The 18,051-nt window shown below is 38.8% G+C and overlaps 1 protein-coding gene across 1 annotated transcript in view; it reads left to right on the top strand.

Moving 5' to 3' along the window:
• DCBLD1 (discoidin, CUB and LCCL domain containing 1) overlaps nt 1-18,051 on the top strand; it is a 71,807-nt gene that overhangs the window by 8,744 nt on the left and 45,012 nt on the right. Inside the window, exon 2 of the mRNA XM_082633990.1 lies at nt 14,306-14,518. Coding sequence (XP_082490116.1) covers nt 14,306-14,518 — 213 coding nt within the window. The remainder of the gene's footprint in view (nt 1-14,305; nt 14,519-18,051) is intronic.

Genomic DNA, 18,051 nt, shown 5'->3' with positions numbered 1-18,051 from the left:
GGCTTAAATATAGATCCTGAAATTTATTATTTTCTGTCCTGGATGTATAAATGAAATCGAGAGTAAAAATGTGTCAGAGAATTGAAAATATAGATGTGTTCCAGTTTTAGGAATAGATATTAAAGTAAAACCATACAAAACTGGTATCTCAAGGATTTTTCATTTTTAAGAAAATTCACTGCAAGATCCCTCCTAATAATGAGGGCCCTTTAGTCTCCTGCTACTCAGGGTATATCTTAAAAAGACTAGCAGAAGAGTCATCACCAAGAGACTTTTGGACATGCAGAAATCTCAGACCCTGCACATTAGCAAGATCCCCGGGTGGCTGCTGTACCCACTGAAGTTTGAGAAGGAGCACTTGAACCTACTCACCCTTCATTTACAGAGCGGCTTTTAGGAGCTCCATTGGTGCGAAGCAAAGAGAACAGCCTTTGTGGGAAGTAAACTAGCTGCCTCTCAGACTATTCCTTTAACAGGCTAGTAAAAAGCACTTACCTAAATGATTAAAAACACAGCGTGATGGGGCTTCCCTGGTGGCGCAGTGGTTGAGAGCCCGCCTGCCGATGCAGGGGACACGGGTTCGTGCCCCGGTCCGGGAAGATCCCACATGCCGCGGAGCGGCTGGGCCCGTGAGCCATGGCCGCTGAGCCTGCGCGTCTGGAGCCTGTGCTCTGCAATGGGAGAGGCCACAACAGTGAGAGGCCCGCGTACCGCAAAGAAAAACAAAATAAAACAGAAGAGTGGAATTCCTCATAAGTTTTACAAGAAACCCTGAATTAAATATGGCTCTCTTCCTCGTGTTCAATTTCAAGACCAAAAGAGTAGGACTATAAATAAATAATCGTAATGTGGGTTTTAATGCCGTTTGTGCTGGCATTAAAACCCTGGTAGTGTGATCTTGGGCAGTTTCTGAAATCTCTCTGCTCAGTGTCCTCACTTCTGAAATGAGTGACTTCAGCAATTGCCACCTCAGTGCTTGAGTTTCATGGTGTCTGGAGTCAGACAGGTGAGGTTCAGATGCCAGCTCCGCCACCAGGGCTGAGTACTCAAGCTTCTCAGAGCCTCAACTTCTTCACACATAGAACAAGGACAATAGGAAGGACATGTGGTAAAGAAAGGGTGCTGTGGGCTTCTTGGGCTGTATTGGAAATGTCCTGTCTTATAAGCTATGGGGTATATACTTGGATGTTTGAGATAGTACTCTTTATACACAGCTATCTGTATGTCCGCATGTGTGTATGAAATGTTTCATAATTTTTAAAAAGGAAACTAATAATATCCATCAAATATGATTGTCCTGGAGATTAAATAAGATAATATAAAGTCCCTTAGAACACTCAGTATCTGTCACCTTTTACAATAAATGGTTGGTTAGTTAGTAAGAGCACTTTCACAATTAATTTTATGATTTTTTCCTGTTCCAATAACTTTTTGGTTCTTATTAATTTAAAAGAATCTGTCAAAGTGAAAATATCTGTGTATATGAGGGAGCAAGAGAGAAACATTTAAAGTTTTACTTTTAAAAAAAATTTATTGAAGTATAGTTGATTTACAATGTTGTGTTAATTTCTGCTGTACAGCAAAGTGATTCGGTTATACATATATATACATTCTTTTTCATATTCTTTTCATTATGGTTTATCACAAGATATTGAATATAGTTCCCTGTGCTTTACAGTAGGACCTTGTTGTTTATCCACAGTTTTAACTTCTAAAACTCAGATGAACTTTGTACTTGGTAATGTTGGAATATTTGGACGCCAAGAGAAAAGTCAACATCCAGTTACACATATGTGAATATTGGTAATATGCATATTTAACATGGAACCAAGGTTAGAAAATACAGCACATTGTAGAGACAGGAAGGATTGCTCGCATTTATCCTCAGCTTCAGCAGTTGCAACGTAGACATGACATCAACATCCTGACATTATTAATAAATGTCAGCAGCCACTTTTCTCCAACTTCCGTATCCTGAGCATCTATTCAACAGGGATAACAGTCATCTTAGACTTGTTTTGCTTTACAGACAAGGGGTTTGTTTTGTTTTGTTTTACATTTTTATCTGTGAAATTAGGACACTTCTCTCAAACAACGTGTCCAGTTCGTTGCCAGTTCCCCTTGTAACTTAAGCACTTGTAAGTTAATAACAACAGTGGCAAGTCTTGCTTTTGAATATCAGTGACAGGTTACAATTTCAGTGTCCATTTTTTAGAGCTCTAAAGACCGAAATCCACCTCTCCACATCTGATCTTTGATCCCAGAAGCCCTGTTTTGGGATATCTCTGTGCACCCCCCTTTTGTGAGCCCAGCCCAGGAGTTGGCCAGTGTGTCCCACAGAACACTGCTCCCAGGAGATGCCCATTGAGCATGCATCCTCCTTTAAAGTTTCACATGCACTGCAAGGGCTTTGAGATGTCCTGTGGTGAAGAAAAAGGCGGGATTCTGGAAGCTTATTTGCCTTTTTTGGCAACAAGGTGTGTGATCTCTTTGTAAGCCTTCTAAGGACTGAGGGATCCAGTGCCTATTTTGAGAGATGCTGAGCTAGCAGCTAGTGGCCCTAGATAAATCTGGGGGAATGAATTCTGGTTAGACTTCCCAGCAGTTTTGAGCACTTAACACACACAGCCTCATTCATCTTTACCACACCCAGTTTTGGGTGGTCATTTTGAAGATGGGGAAGATTGATACAAAATAGGTAACTTCTTAGAATCGTAGAGCCAATGAGTGATGGAATTTGGAAGAAGTCAGCTAATTCAAAGCAATATTCTTGATACTTTAATATGTGTAGTACTTTTATTTTTATTTTATTTTATTTTATTTTTTGCGGTACACGGGCCTCTCACTGTTGTGGCCTCTCCCGTTGCGGAGCACAGGCTCCGGACGCACAGGCTCAGCAGCCATGGCTCACGGGCCTAGCCGCTCTGCGGCATGTGGGATCTTCCCAGACCGGGGCACGAACCCGTGTCCCCTGCATCGGCAGGCGGACTCTCAACCACTGCACCACCAGGGAAGCCCATGTAGTATTTTTAAAATAGAAATACAGTAGTTAAAATGTATTGAATCTCACTGTATGCTAGCCTCTATGCTCAGTGCTTTACTAGCATTATATTATTTAATGCTCCTGTGAGTTGAGCACTATCATTATCTCTATATTACAGATGATGAATTGACGATTAGAGAGGTACAGGGACTCACCCAAGCCCACACAGCTCCCAAAGACACAGGAACCCAGTGTCATAACCATTGTGCACTGTCACCTCCCAAGTATATGGAAATAGTTTATGAAGTTAGAAGCCGACATGTGTGCAACCCTCTTCCCCCACATCCACAGCCCTTTCAGTGATCGTTTTTCCTTTTCATAGACTGGAGAGTGACCAAGAACTATAGAGTTTTCACTGATTTTACTTATAGCACATTAAAGAATAGCATTAAACTAGGTTTTGAGATTTTTATCTCCATTGGGCATAAATGATGCTTTTTAATATGTTAATATTAAAATTATTGATGTCTTTGCACACTGATGGAAATAGTCTCTCATTATGTAGGGACTCTTGGATAGAACCTCTTGAAATGATTTGTTTAATTTTCATGCATTCAAATTGATTTAAGTGACTTTTTTAGCTGATAGGAAACACTGTTGTAGCATCTATTTTATACACAGTGAGAATAAGGTTTAAAGAGATTCTAAGTTTTTCAGAAGTTGATCATGTGCTTCTAGTCTATAGCTGTGACTATTATCCATTTTCCTCTCAGGAAGACTAAAGATTTTGAATAATTGAAGTTTTACCATCATAACTTCTGTTTTACTCGTTTTATTCTCACATAGAATAAAAAGGCTCTCCTGGCCTTGTGCTTCCATTCCTTTCCAGGCAGTGAAAAAGTTAAGCGCAACTTAACTTTTGTGCTTTTGAGAAGAACAACATTTATAAGAGAGGATGGCTGACAGTGAAATTAGTAATAGCTTGGGAAAGCTGTTCGCCTTACCATCAGACAAAGAGCTCTAATAATTGCAAGCTCCCTTTTGTGGTTGAAAAGATTGTAGTCATCAAGAGCTCACTTGATCTCAGAAATGGGAAGAAATTTTCTCACACCCACACATGGGTAATGGTGTATGTGTTGAGACCTGTTGTAACTTGAATATTAGGAAGAGCAAGGATACAACTGTAATGAAATCATGTTTCTAGAAGTGGTTTCACTCGTGATATTTTAGAGCACTATTTTCCAAATTGCAGCTTGTGACCCATTTGTAGGCAGTCAGTTCATCTGGCACAGCCAGCACGCTTTTAACTTAAAAATGAAATGGAATAGAGCAGAAAATATCACAGTGCATTACAGATAATAAAAAGTATTGGGCTTCCCTGGTCGCGCAGTGGTTGAGAGTCCGCCTGCCAAGGCAGGGGACATGGGTTTGTGCCCCGGTCTGGGAAGATCCCACATGCCGCGGAGCGTCTAGGACCGTGAGCCGTGGCCACTGAGCCTGCGCGCCCAGAGCCTGTGCTCTGCAATGGGAGAGGCCACAACAGTGAGAGGCCCGCGTACCGCAAAAAAAAAAAAAAAAAAAAAAGTATTATAACATTAGATTTTTGTTTGTTATTTATGTGGGAGTATGCATGTGTGCTTGCTTAGGTTGTGATGAGAAATCTATATTCTAACTATGGGTCTTCAACAAGTTTGAAGGTTGCTGTCTTGTTCTGTGGACTAGTTAATAATTAATCTTAAATATATTTTTTGTACTAGTTGTTTTACTTCAAATAATTTTCCAAGTGCAATTAAGTTAAAAAAAATTTTCAAAGCCTAAATCATTCTTTGTAGTATTGCAAAACTTAGTCCATATCAAATATATCTTAATTTCACTTTGCTGTTAGTGGAATGTGACTACTTATCAAAGGGAAGTAGTCTTTTAAGGAAGTTATTGTTTTCCTTTCTTAATGGCTGGAATTTGAGTAGACTAAATAAATGGTTGACTCGTGTAGACAAGCATCTGGGGATTTGTTTTAAGCTTATTTAGAAAATACCTTGTATATCCATACTTCCTAAATAGCTGATGTAAAAGTCTGAAAGATAAATGCATATCCATTCATTTCAGGCATTTGGGGGAACAGATAATGAGTCCATTGGACCTGTCACTTTACTCTCAGGAATTACTTGTTAACTTACATCTCTCTCCCCTTGACTGTGATCTCCTTCAAATGGGAACTACATTATCCTAAATTCCGAGCTGTTTGTTGAGTAAGTTTTTAATGCCAGTTTGGGTATGTTGGTTTAGAGACTTCTTCCCATCTGCATACCTTAAGACCAATGCTGAAAGTAGCCTTTAATATTACAAAGCACATTAGGTGGATTTGATAGTTTTAATTATATTATTTTTCTGGTTTATGTATAATGTATTCATACTGTAGAACATTTAGAAAACTAATATAAATAACATGGAAATCAATTCTAATCCCACACCATAAAAATATACAGTTTAAACCTTTTTTCCTTCATATCTATGTATGTGGTCTATATTCTGTTTTAAAATTAAATCGTTTTCTAAAACATGGCCTTAACTTTTCCTTAATATCAATCTGCTTGGAGGTGTCATAGTCTGACTCTTTTCTAATTTAGATTGTTTCCAAATGCTCAGAATTAAAATGCTTAACTTTGGGGTAGAGATCACTTGGGGAGTTATAAAACATTAATGAGTACTTGCAGCTTTTTCCAAAATCTAAACTTCCTCCATCCAGTTTAATTTCTGTAAGTTGTTTTGAGGAGGTGGTGGGTCAGTCTCACAAACCAGCTATGGCTCCGAGCAAACCCCAGGGTTTAGGCCCATCGTGGACCCTTCAACTGTTCTACAAGGGGAGAAGCTTCCAGTGTGAGGAGAGGAGGAAATGATACACAGTTTAGTCATCATGTGCTTTGGCAATTAAATTACAGTTCAAAGGAAGAAGACGATAAATGCTGCGTGGTAGCCACTTGTGAAGAGTAGACAAGTTCCCTGTGGCCAAACTTCCTCCAGTCCCCTTCTTCCCATGGTCCCCCCTTGGTGGTAGGTGGTGACAGTTCAGTGTCCCTGTCGCCTCCCACTACTGCGTCACCGCGGCTCACTGCCCTTGAGTCCTCCCAACACCATGTGGAGCTTAACCGTAAAACCAAGATTGTATTTTTTTGCCTTCAAGATTGACCTTTATTTCTTTTCATTTTAATTAAAAAACAAAAAACAAAAAACAAAAAACCTGGGAACCCTCATCATCCAGCTATGGTAACCATCAACATTTCCCCGTCTTTTTTACTTATTTTCCTCTCTCCCTTTTTTGCTGAAGTATTTTATGGCAAATCCCAGACCACATGTCGTCATGTCATTTCAGCCCTACATATGTCAGTAGGCATCCCTAAAAGTAAAGACATTTTCTCGCATAACCTCAATACCATTATCACACCTAAAAAAGTGAATAATACTCCCCTGATATTATTTAATACCCCAATATCTTTTTTAAAATTAGCATTGGTATTTATTACTGTAAATATATTGCATTTGAAAATCCACCTTTTTTTAAATTGAGGTATAGTTGATTTACAATGTTTCAGGTGTACAGCAAAGTGATTGTTATATATTCTCTTTCAAATTCTTTTCCATTATAGGTTATTACAAGATATTGAATATAATTCCCTGTGCTATACAGTACGACCTTGTTGTTTATCTGTTTTATATATAGTAGTGTGTATCTGATAATCCCAAACCCCTAATTTATCCCTCCCCCACCACCTTCCCCTTTGGTAACCATAAGTTTGTTTTCTATGTTTGTGAGTTTATTTCTGTTCTGTAAATAAGTTCATAGGTATCATTTTTTTAGCTTCCACATGTAAGTGATACCATATAGTATTTGTCTTTGGCTTCACTTAGTATGATAATCTCTAGGTCCATCCATGGTGCTGCAAATGGCATTATTTACTTACTTTTTATGACTAGTGATATTCCATTATATATATGTTTACATACACACGCCACATCTTCTTTATCCATTCATGTGTTGATGGACATTTAAGTTGCTTCCATGTCTTGGTTATTGTAAACAGTGCTGCTGTGAACATTGGGGTGCCTGTGTCTTTTCGAACTAGCATTCTCGTGTTTTCAGGATGTATGCCCAGGACTGGGATTACTGGATTATGTGGTAACTCTATTTTTAGTTTTTTGAGGAACCTCCATACTCTTCTCCATAGTGGCTGTACCAATTTACATTCCCACCAACAATGTAGGAGGGTTCCCTTTTCTCCACACTATCTCCAGCATTTATTATTTGTAGACTTTATAATGATGGCCATTCTGACAGGTGTTAGGTGGTACCTCATTGTAGTTTTGATTTGTATTTCTCTAATAATTAGCTAAGTTGAGCATATTTGCATGTGCCTGTTGTCCATCTATATGTCTTCTTTGGAGAAATGTCTATTTAGGTCTTCTGCCCATTTTTTGACTGGGCTGCTTTTTTGTTTGTTTGTTTGTTTTGATATTGAGCTGTATAAACTGTTTGTATATTTTGAAAATTAAACCCTTGTGGGTCACATCATTTGCAAATATTTTCTCCCATTCCGTAGGTTGTCTTTTCATTTTGTTGATGGTCTCCTTTGCTGTGCAAAAGCTTTTTAGTTTAAGTAGGTACCATTTGTTTATTTTTGCCTTTGTTTCCATTACTCTAAGAGTTGGATCAAAAAAAATATTACTGCAATTTATGTCAAAGAATGTTCTACCTATGTTTTCCTCTAGGAGTGGTCTTACATTTAGGTCTTTAATCCAATTTGAGTTTATTTTTGTATACGGTGTTAGAGAATGTTCTAATTTCATTCTTTTACATGTAGCTGTCCAGTTTTCCCAGTACCACTTATTGAAGAGACTGTCTTTTCTGCATTGTATATTCCTGCCTCTTTTGTCATAGATTAATTGACCATAAGTGTGTGGGTTTATTTCTGGGCTTTCTATCCTGTTCCATTAATCTATGTGTCTGTTTTTGTGCCAGTAACATACTGTTTTGATTACTGTAGCATTTTAATATAGTCTGAAGTCAGGGAGTGTGATTCCTCCAGCTCCATACTTATTTCTTAGGATTGTTTTGGCTATACAGAGTCTTTGGTGTTTTAAAATTTTAAACATACAAATTTTTTGTTCCAGTTCTGTGAAAAATGCTATGGTAATTTGATAGGGATTGCACTGAATCTGTAGATTGCCCCCAGTTATCTTTTTAAAATGGTTTTGTAAGATTGTTTTTTCAAGTCATGGTCCAAATAAGATTCATGTGGTTGTTGTGGTGTTTAAGTTTCCTTTAATCTAAAATACACACTTTTTTTTTTACACACACACACTGTATTTTATTTTTACAAGAGATAAATAAACTGACACCAAGCATTGTAAATGGATGACCACAACAAAAGCAACAATAATTGCAATTACCAAACACGAAACACACTCATACTGTGTCATAATATTGACATTCAGTCCAGTAATCCTCCACTGTAACATCTCCTTTACTTTGCAGTGAAAATTGATTTGTATATTTTTTGCCTCTGAGTCCTTGTGGGATTTAGTTTTTTATTCAAACAAAAAGTCACAAAAATTATAATCATCCTCATCAGTTCACTCAGTCCCATGTAATTAATTTTTTTTATCTTGATCTTTTGTTAGCACTTTTATGAATTCATCAGTTTTCCATTAGAGTTCTGAAAATGCTTATTCATTCAGTTCAGCAGTATAATCAGTTACCAGAAACCTGTACTTGTCAGAGTCTTTTCCATGAATTCCTTGAAGATGAAACCCTTTTATAGGAACATTTTTGCAAAAGCATCAGAGTACACCCAGAACTGTCTGTAAATGACAAAAGACTTAAAAATGACCACGGTTAAAGATTTGATGAAAGTTCATAATGATGCGATTGATAAGGAAATTTAGTTATTTCTGAGATATACATTTTAAAGTAATAAGAATTATGACTTATAACATTATACCAGATCGTATAAGAGTTTTAGAAATTTTATGTAATGTCTGAAACATTTATATTAACATATTTCCATACAAATAACCCAAAGAAAGTTTAGTATTAGTTGTTCTTTTGTTTGTTTGTTTGTTTGTTTACACTGCAGGTTCTTATTAGTCATCAGTTTTATACACATCAGTGTATACATGTCAATCCCAATCACCCAATTCAGCACACCACCATCCCCACCCCACCGCAGTTTTCCCCCCTTGGTGTCCATACGTTTGTTCTCTACATCTGTGTCTCAACTTCTGCAAACCGGTTCATCTGTACCATTTTTCTAGGTTCCACATACATGCGTTAATATACGATATTTGTTTTTCTCTTTCTGACTTACTTCACTCTATGACAGTCTCTAGATCCATCCACGTGTCAACAGATGACTCAATTTTGTTCCTTTTTATGGCTGAGTAATATTCCATTGTATATACGCACCACAACTTCTTTATCCATTCGTCTGTTTATGGGCATTTAGGTTGCTTCCATGACCTGGCTATTGTAAATAGTGCTGCAATGAACATTGGGGTGCATGTATCTTTTTGAATTATGGTTTTCTCTGGGTATATGCCCAGTAGTGGGATTGCTGGATCATATGGTAATTCTATTTTTAGTTAAAATAAACACTTTTAAAAACGTTTCTTTATACAATTCGTTGTTAAAGAAACTGGGTCAGTTGCACCTAGAATATCACCTGGATTCAGCTAATGACTTCCTTGTGGTGTCAATACAATTCGTTGTTGAAGAAACTGGGTCAGTTGCACCTAGCATATCACCTGGATTCAGCTAATGACTTCCTTGTGGTGTCAATACACTTGTGTTTCTACCTCTTGTGTTTCCTATAAACTGAAGTTAGACGTAAAGGCTTGATGAGATTCAGAGTCAATTATCAATTCAAATGTTTTGCTTTTTGGCAAGAGTGCTTCATAGGTGTTGGTATGCAGAGCACATTTTATCCTAGCAGGAGACTTGTAATATCTGATTTTCTCACTTGTAGTCATGCTGAGATCCATTAATAAGTTTAGATGGTGAACTGCCTGATCCTTTCATTTTAAAGTTTTTCCTCTTGTAAAGCAACTATACTCCAATAAAAATTAATTTAAAAAATAAAGTTCTTCATCAGCCTTTTACCCAAAGGTTTTCCATCTATTTGTGACCATTGCCAGATAAGCTACATCTTATTAGGGAGCTGTTCATTTTAATAGACAGATGTTGTGAAAGTATCTAAAAAGGGGTCTGGTAGGGCATCAGTGCAGGTGGTTTTCCAAAATTAAACACGAATACACTTGTGTTACAAAATCAAATAAAGAGGTGACAAAAGTGTTTTTAAAATCCTTGAACTAGATCATCTTGGAATTGTCATCTGGTATGTACCACTGGTTGAGTAGCCTTAAGAAAAGTCATATACATCTTGTCTTCTCATCTGTAAACTGGGGCATATATTATGAACCTCCCCAGACACAACACCCTATGCTCTTTAGACAAATGTGAGAACTTGGTTAATGGATTTAGTACACAGAGATTTTAGAATAAAAGTGGCCTTCTTTATTTGTTGTCATTCCATGGTGATCTTTTTAATGCAAGCTTGTATAAATTCTTTAATTAAAAATAATTTAAGTAGAAGATCACAAAATCCAAATAGTATAAAAAGTATAAAATAGAAAAAGCCCCTTCATTTTCACCCCCTGCCAGGAAAACTTAACCAGACTGACAGATTTTTTCAAAAATTTTTAATTAAATTTTTTATTCTGAGATAATCATAGATCACGTGCAGTTGTAAGAAATAATACAGAGAGATGTTGTGTACCTTTACGTGGTTTCCCCTGTGATAGCATCTTGCAAAGCTATAGTATAATATTACAACCATGATATTGATGTTGATACGTTGCATATGGAACGTGAACTGGTAGATTTTTAAATAACTCTTGTCGTCTTTCTTGTCAATGTTTCTTAATTAGAGTTGGGCTCTGAGTTAAGCTACAAAAGTGTTAGGATGAGGTCGTGGAAATAGTGCTTCTCTGTTTTCTTCAATTGCATGCATATGCCTTATTCAGTTTACGATACCATAGGCATTTTCTCTCCCTAGGCATTTTACGTTTGCTCTTTGGCATGTTTCTAGTTCTTTTTCCCCCTCAGCTTTATTGAGATGTAATTGAGCTATGACGTTGTGTACGTTTAAGTCCACGATGCATTGGTTTTCTACACTCATGTATTTCAAAGTTAGTCAACACTGTCGCATTTGCTAACACTGCTGTCACCTCACATCATTACTGTTTCCTTTTTGTGGTGAGAACGTCTAAGATCTACTCTCCTAACAACTTCCAATTATAAACTGTAATATCGTTAACTATATCTAGTCCTTTGAAGTCATCAAAACTGTGGAAAGACAGTAGGTTGAAAATTCCTGATGTCATTAGTACCCAGGGAATACGTTTATTCTATTAGTGCTTGCCACAGAAGACTCCATAAGAAGTCTTCCATAGGCCGGAGTGAAATGACAACTTCTGATGACAGTTTGCTTTGTAATAGATTAGGACTCAGCCGTTCCTTTCAGGTTTTTTGGCAGAAGAAAGACCTAGTTTCATTCTGATAGTTAATGCAAAAGGGAAGCTTCTCCACGTCTGAGTCAGAGTCCCCCACGTAAAGTAAGGATGGGAGTGTTGAAGACTGAAACCTGCTCACATTCTGCCAGTGTCGCTGGGTGAGATGAGTTTCTTCTTGGGCGTTAGAGTAGAAGGCATTGAAAAGAAACATAATTACAGGCTTGAATAAAAGTGACACCCTGGAATTTTCCTTTGTCATGACATGTCGCTTAAAACTTCGAATACAGTAATCACGTGTGGGCTGATTCACCTGTAACTGAGCCTCATTTTATGTCTAGGGATGTTTTCTAGGAAAAGATTTCACTTTCTTTTCTCTTATAAAAGCAGAATTTCATAGCACTAAGAAGCGAGACATTTAAAGGTTTCACCGGTGATATCTTGGTGGCTTAGAGGGGGTTAGTTATGTGTATGTTTATATACATAGTTGTACACTAGTTACCCTAGTGTTGTTTCATCAGGGCGCTCAAAGTCACTGCCTCGTAAGGTGGGCGAGTCTTAGAAACGAGTTACAGGACCTTGTGGGGAGCTAGGGCGTTTGTCTCCTTTAAAGGGGCAGCCACCGCCTTCAGCCCTGTGAGAACACCTGCTGGTATGATTGCCCTGTCTTCTGGTTTCCAAGAGAAATTGTCAATTGGATTTTTTTTTTTTTTACAAAAGCCTTTAAGAGCAGGTAAATAATTCTAAATTTAAATCAAAACCCCTATGTGCTTCTGCACTGTATGCTTTACTCTAGTATAATTTTCATTTAATTCTCAACAATTTTGTACTTACTGCCGGAGAGCCCAAAGAATATAGCTATCACCTCAGACTTAAGAACCAAACTTACAACCTTTGTCCCCAAACCTGCTTGCCCTCTGGGCTTCCCTTTCTGTCATATTAGCCTCAGTGTTCCAATCATTTCTGGACTCAACATCTCAACGTTTTTAAATTTTTTTCTCCTCTTGTCTTTCCCACTATAATTAACCAAAACCCGAGCCTGTTGATTTTTTTCTTGTGAACTTCCCCCTGTTTTTCTTTCCCTTTCCATTCCAGCCACCCCATTCCTAGCCCTCCTACTGCTCTTCTGAGGCAGATTCTCCTGAATTCTAGTTCCTGTATCGAAACTTTTTCTAATACCTCTTTCATTATCTCCCTTCTCAAAAACCTCTGTGGACCCCTACTGCCTACTGTATAAATTCCACAACTTCTACCTGGACCTCCAGGTTTCAGAGTAGTTTTATCTTAGCTGTCTATCTCCATTTCCCTCTGGTACTAACTCATTGCTTCTATAGGTCAACGCCCCCAATGCAACCTCCCTGCTTGGAATCTTGTGAGAGTTTCTGCATAATGGGCGGGTCCTTGCCTGGAGCTTGACTGCTGATGTGGAATAGATTCTGCAGTTTTCCCCAACCCCTTATTTTAACTAGGCCCCCATGTCATTTGGGCTGCAAGCCTCAGGGCAAGGAGGAGGTAGAATAAAGGAAGACCCCAGATGAATCCTCTAGCAGGGACTAGCCTGGAGAAGGAAAAAGGCTGCCTTGGGCTTCAGATTCCCTGGATGCCCAAGTTGGGGCTTGTCCATAGGAGGCTTTGGGATGCCTTCTGTTACCACCTCAGAGAGTTCCTTCTCCAACAGACTTCTACTTTCTCTCCCTCTGGTGAAGGGCAAAAATTCTGGCTTTGTTTCTTTGAAGCCGTAGTAACCACAGGCATTTGTACTTCGTACTTTGCATGCAGGGTTTGCTCCTAACCTTGCAGCCCACCCAGTTGTGCATGCTGTTAGATGTTTGGGTGATTATTGGTCACTTTAATATACTGGAACAACTTGTTGGTCAGTTGATTAACTTCCCTGTTCAGAAACGCTTAAGAGAATTCCTTGTTTTAGTGAAGTAGTGAGAATTCACTGAAATAGATTCTCTCTTGCCCTCTTTGGCCCTTTGTTTAAGCTCCTGCTATGGCAGGGGCACCCAGTGTTATAGTTATCTGAACATGGAACTCTCCCATTTCACTCTGAGTCCTGAGTACCCATTGCTGCTTTTATGTGTCTCCATGTCTGGCAGGTGGTAAGCACTCAGTACAGTAGATCCTTGACACTCATGATACATCTTGAGTCTATCAGGAACTTCCAAATCTGTGACTGTTACTAACTGAGATGTGCGTGTCAGATGCTTGTTAGTCCCCAGTTGAATGACAGGCTCTTAAACAAAGTCCTCTCAGCATAAGCCTCAGATTCTACCAGGAGCATTTTGCATACATGATCCCATTTAATCAGGACAGTAACCCCTGAAATGAGTAGTAGTATTTTCTCGGTTGCAAATTATTTCATGGCATTGGCTTGCTAGTAGACAAAACCACAAATGGCAAATCTGAGAATGCCAAGGGCCCACTGTGCAAGTGTGGATGGGTAGATATCTGGATAGATGATTAGAACAAGTAATTGACTAAATGATGTGTTTGCAAAGGGCTTACCATGCTAATACATGAAACATTTTGATCAACAATGTTCAGAAGATTAAACTGAGAAATAAGAGATGAAATGACCTGGAATAGTAAATACTGTTTAATAATTCAATCCTTTTTTTTTTTTTTTTTTTTTGAGCTTTTCCCTCTCTCTCCATAGAAGGAGTAGAATACCTAAGATGAAGATTATACCGGATGTTTTCAGTCCTCAGTAAAAATTAATTTCACTTACTTTTTGTATTCTTTTTTCTTTAACAGGTGATGGCTGTGGGCACATAGTGACCTACAAGGACAGTGGCACCATGACATCTAAGAATTATCCAGGGACTTACCCCAATCACACTATTTGTGAAAAGACGATCACAGTACCGAAGGGGAAGAGATTGATCCTGAGGTTGGGAGATTTGGATATTGAATCCCAGACCTGTGCTTCTGACTACCTTCTCTTCACTAGCTCTTCAGATCAATATGGTAAGAAAAGAGATCTAGGTTTCACTGAGCATGGGAAAATTTGAGATGCATGGAGGAGGCACATGGCACGCTCACCAGTGCTACAGCCTGGGAAGATCAGAAGAGGAACTTGCTCTTTGTACACTCTCAGGGTAGCTCACATGGATACACTTGTTTCATAAGCTGCACAAAGACATCTGGGGAGATAGTAGCCTTGGGTGGGTCTCAGGAGCTTAGTTAGTTTATATCTTGTCGGGAAGACAATTGGAGATACATAGCATTTGGCTAAAACACCTACAGTTCATTCATTCGTGTGACAAATATTTATTGAAGAGTGGTCATGTGTTCAAGTGCTTTGTGGAGGACTGGGTGGGAAACAGCAGTGAAAAAACTAAGTTTCTCCTTTCATTGTGCTCACACTGGTAGGGGGGCGGGTGGAAAACAAACAAACAAATACATCTATAATATGAGAGGCAGTGAGAAAGAAAAATAAGGAATAAGAAAAAGGAGTCATCCTAAGGTGATACCAAGTCTGATTCTGAGTGTGTTTGTGTTCAAATGGGATGGTCAGGAAGGCTTCTCCAATAAGAAGACATTTGAACAGAGACCCAAATGGAGTGAGTGAAGGGACTGTACACATTTGTCTGGGGTCAGTTTTCTGGGTAGGGGAAGGGCAAGTGCCAAGGACAGCTTTCAGAGTAACCTTCTGGAATTAAGCTTTTTGTGGTTTGGGGTGTGCTGTTAGTTAGCACAGTGGTGTCTGAAACCGCCATTAGCACAGACCCTACAGTCCTTAGCCCAAGGAAACAACTTGGGTTTCATGGATTAGAAAACAAAGACAGAACTTACATACAGATTCTTCTGAGATTAGAGATTTTTTGAAATTCTCTGTGTGATACAGCTCCAAAAATGATACAGGTTTTAAGCAAAACCCTGTCCTCCTGCTAGTTCTATAGGTAATTTCTCTCAAACACACAGCTTTCAAGGCTGTCTTTATCTTTGCATCCAGAGCTTCCTTACTCCTCCTAGGGTGGAAGCCCAGACCAGTCCTGAGACTGTTCAGAGGTCTAAACCTATCTAGCCCCCATGGAGGAAAAAACTTAAGATTTATTTTTTTTATCCCTGGGAATATTATCTGTATTTTAATGTTGGTTGAATTACTCTGACAGAGTAAAGATGGTTGATTTCATATAATCAGTCGCAACTTTTTAACTTCAGTTTGACTCAAATGGGAAAAATGAGAATTCCAGGGATGCTTACGGCCCCTGGGAACACTTACTGTTCTGTTAGCTCTGGTAATCGAATGTGTGGTAATTTATGGAGTCACTCTTCAGGGAATCCCTCATTAGCCAGGAAATTTCCTTCAGATTCAGAGGGCATTGAGTGTCAGAGCTCCCGTGTAAAACGCGAGGGAAAGTGCTGCAGGGCCAGAAACGGCTTTTCCACACTAGTCTCTGTGGGGAAGCATCTACTTTTCCGGAAGATGAGCAGTTAATTCCACCTGCTGCCAGAGCAGCAGCTAATCATCTCTGTTGCTTTGGGTCTCTCTCAGCTTGGGGGCTGTGGTGAGAACTAGAAAGGGGAGCAAATCGTCCTGAAACAGGATTGGAGACTGGATGTGGCTTTCCCACACCAAGGCGTTTACTCCATTGTCTTTGATGTATATTCACAAATACACAAAAAGGAGGAAAAGCCTGGGATTAACTACATTTTAGGAGCTGGGTTACAAGGTGATCATGGTTGGCCTCAGGGCACTCTAGTCCACATTTCCAGCTTCTTGAATTTTCAAGATTTAGACTCTTCACTAGGAAGTGAGTAGTGAATTGCAATTCATTTCAGTAAAGCCCAGTAAATTCGTTTTTCTCTTTAAATTTTTTCCTACATAGTTATGTTGTCTTTTAAAAACAAAATATATACTCATTATAGAAATAAGCATACTCATTGTATGTCAGGCACATGCTTGGCCTCACGTAGATTTTCTGGAATCCTTACATCCACCCTGCAAGGTAAATATTATTAACTCCTTTTTACAAACAGGGAAACTGAGGCACGGTGAGTATTTTATTTTATTTTATTTTACTTTAGGAACATGCTGAAGGTCACAAAGCTAGTTAAGGGCTGAAAGGAAAATTTATATCTATGTCTTTGTGGCTCCAAAACATCTGTTTCCAGATGTCTGTTCCTCTCCCAGTACCAACACCCAAAGAAAAACTCAGTGCATTATCACCCTTCCCAGGTGGACCAGCCCAGTATTACATCATACAGCAGTTTTGCCTAAAACACAGGTGTAGTTAATACTTTGGGTTGGGGATGTTCTTAAGATAAAATATTTAACGATGCTCAGAATTTCTTTCTTCTGAGGCTATGTAAAAGATTCCCTGATCAGTCATGTTAAGGCAAATCCAGCAGACAAGAATAACAGAAATTAGCAATAAAAGGAATACATGGAAAGGAAATTAGAATATTTCAATCCTATAAGCATATTTAAAAAGAATTACATTCTAAATTTTCTTGTAGTCAGAACTACAGATTTTCTTTGTTAGGAAAATCTTTATTACATATAGGCTGAAAAAGTTCTGTCTCATTCTGAGTAAAATTAATGTGCCCTTAAAAAAAAAATTAAGTGGCTTAGAGCCAGGTATAGCAGGTGTACACACGCATAAGTGTGTATGCTGCATATATATATTTTGTGTCTTTCATAGTTTTGAAGAGCATTCTGGGAGGAGCCACTTATTCATATATGTATACTTACAATATTTAATCCAGTGAATTGAATGTAGTAGATACTCCGTGAATAAATGGTTTTAAAAGTGAATTGGCGGGCTTCCCTGGTGACGCAGTGGTTGAGAGTCCGCCTGCCAATGCAGGGGACACGGGTTCCTGCCCTGGTCCGGGGGGATCCCACATGCCGCAGAGCGGCTGGGCCCGTGAGCCATGGCCGCTGGGCCTGCGCATCCAGAGCCTGTGCTCCGCAACAGGAGAGGCCACAACAGTGAGAGGCCCGCATACCGCAAAAAAAAAAAAAAAAAAAAAAAAAAAGTGAATTGGCAAATTCAGTGGCGAGGAACCAGTTCAGTAAAACATGTAATACCTGCAATATTAAGCCCCTACTTGTTGAAAAGACTGTTAACACAGAAAGCTGCTTAGGATATAGTGTTAGGTAAAATATGAATACACAGTAATGTCCTAATAATAGAAAAAAGCCTCTGAATAAAGTAAGACAGAACATAATTGTAGCAAAATGTTAGAAGGAGGACTTTAAAAGGTTCAACTCTGGGTATTGTTATATTTTCTCTCTACTCTCTATTTTTTTCTCTAATAAACATACGTTTCTTAAAAAAGTAGATTTTCTTTGACCAAGAACACTAACTTTAGACCTATATTTTAATTTAGTTAAAACAGTCCCCTGGTCAGTTTGAACCTCCTGGAGGAGTGTATCATCTGCAGAGGAGAAAGAGAAGGAAGAGGGGCCTGTGCTTTGTTGGCCTGTGCGAGCTCAGTGAGTGGGCCTTCCTTTGGGACTGTCGCCCAGCTCCCTGGAGTGGGGAATGCCC

The sequence above is a fragment of the Mesoplodon mirus genome (genome assembly GCF_964341445.2).
Source record: "Mesoplodon mirus genome assembly, chromosome: 10".
Lineage (NCBI taxonomy): Eukaryota > Metazoa > Chordata > Mammalia > Artiodactyla > Ziphiidae > Mesoplodon > Mesoplodon mirus.
Note: the sequence above shows the minus strand (reverse complement) of the source record. Positions and strands in the feature narration are given on the sequence as shown.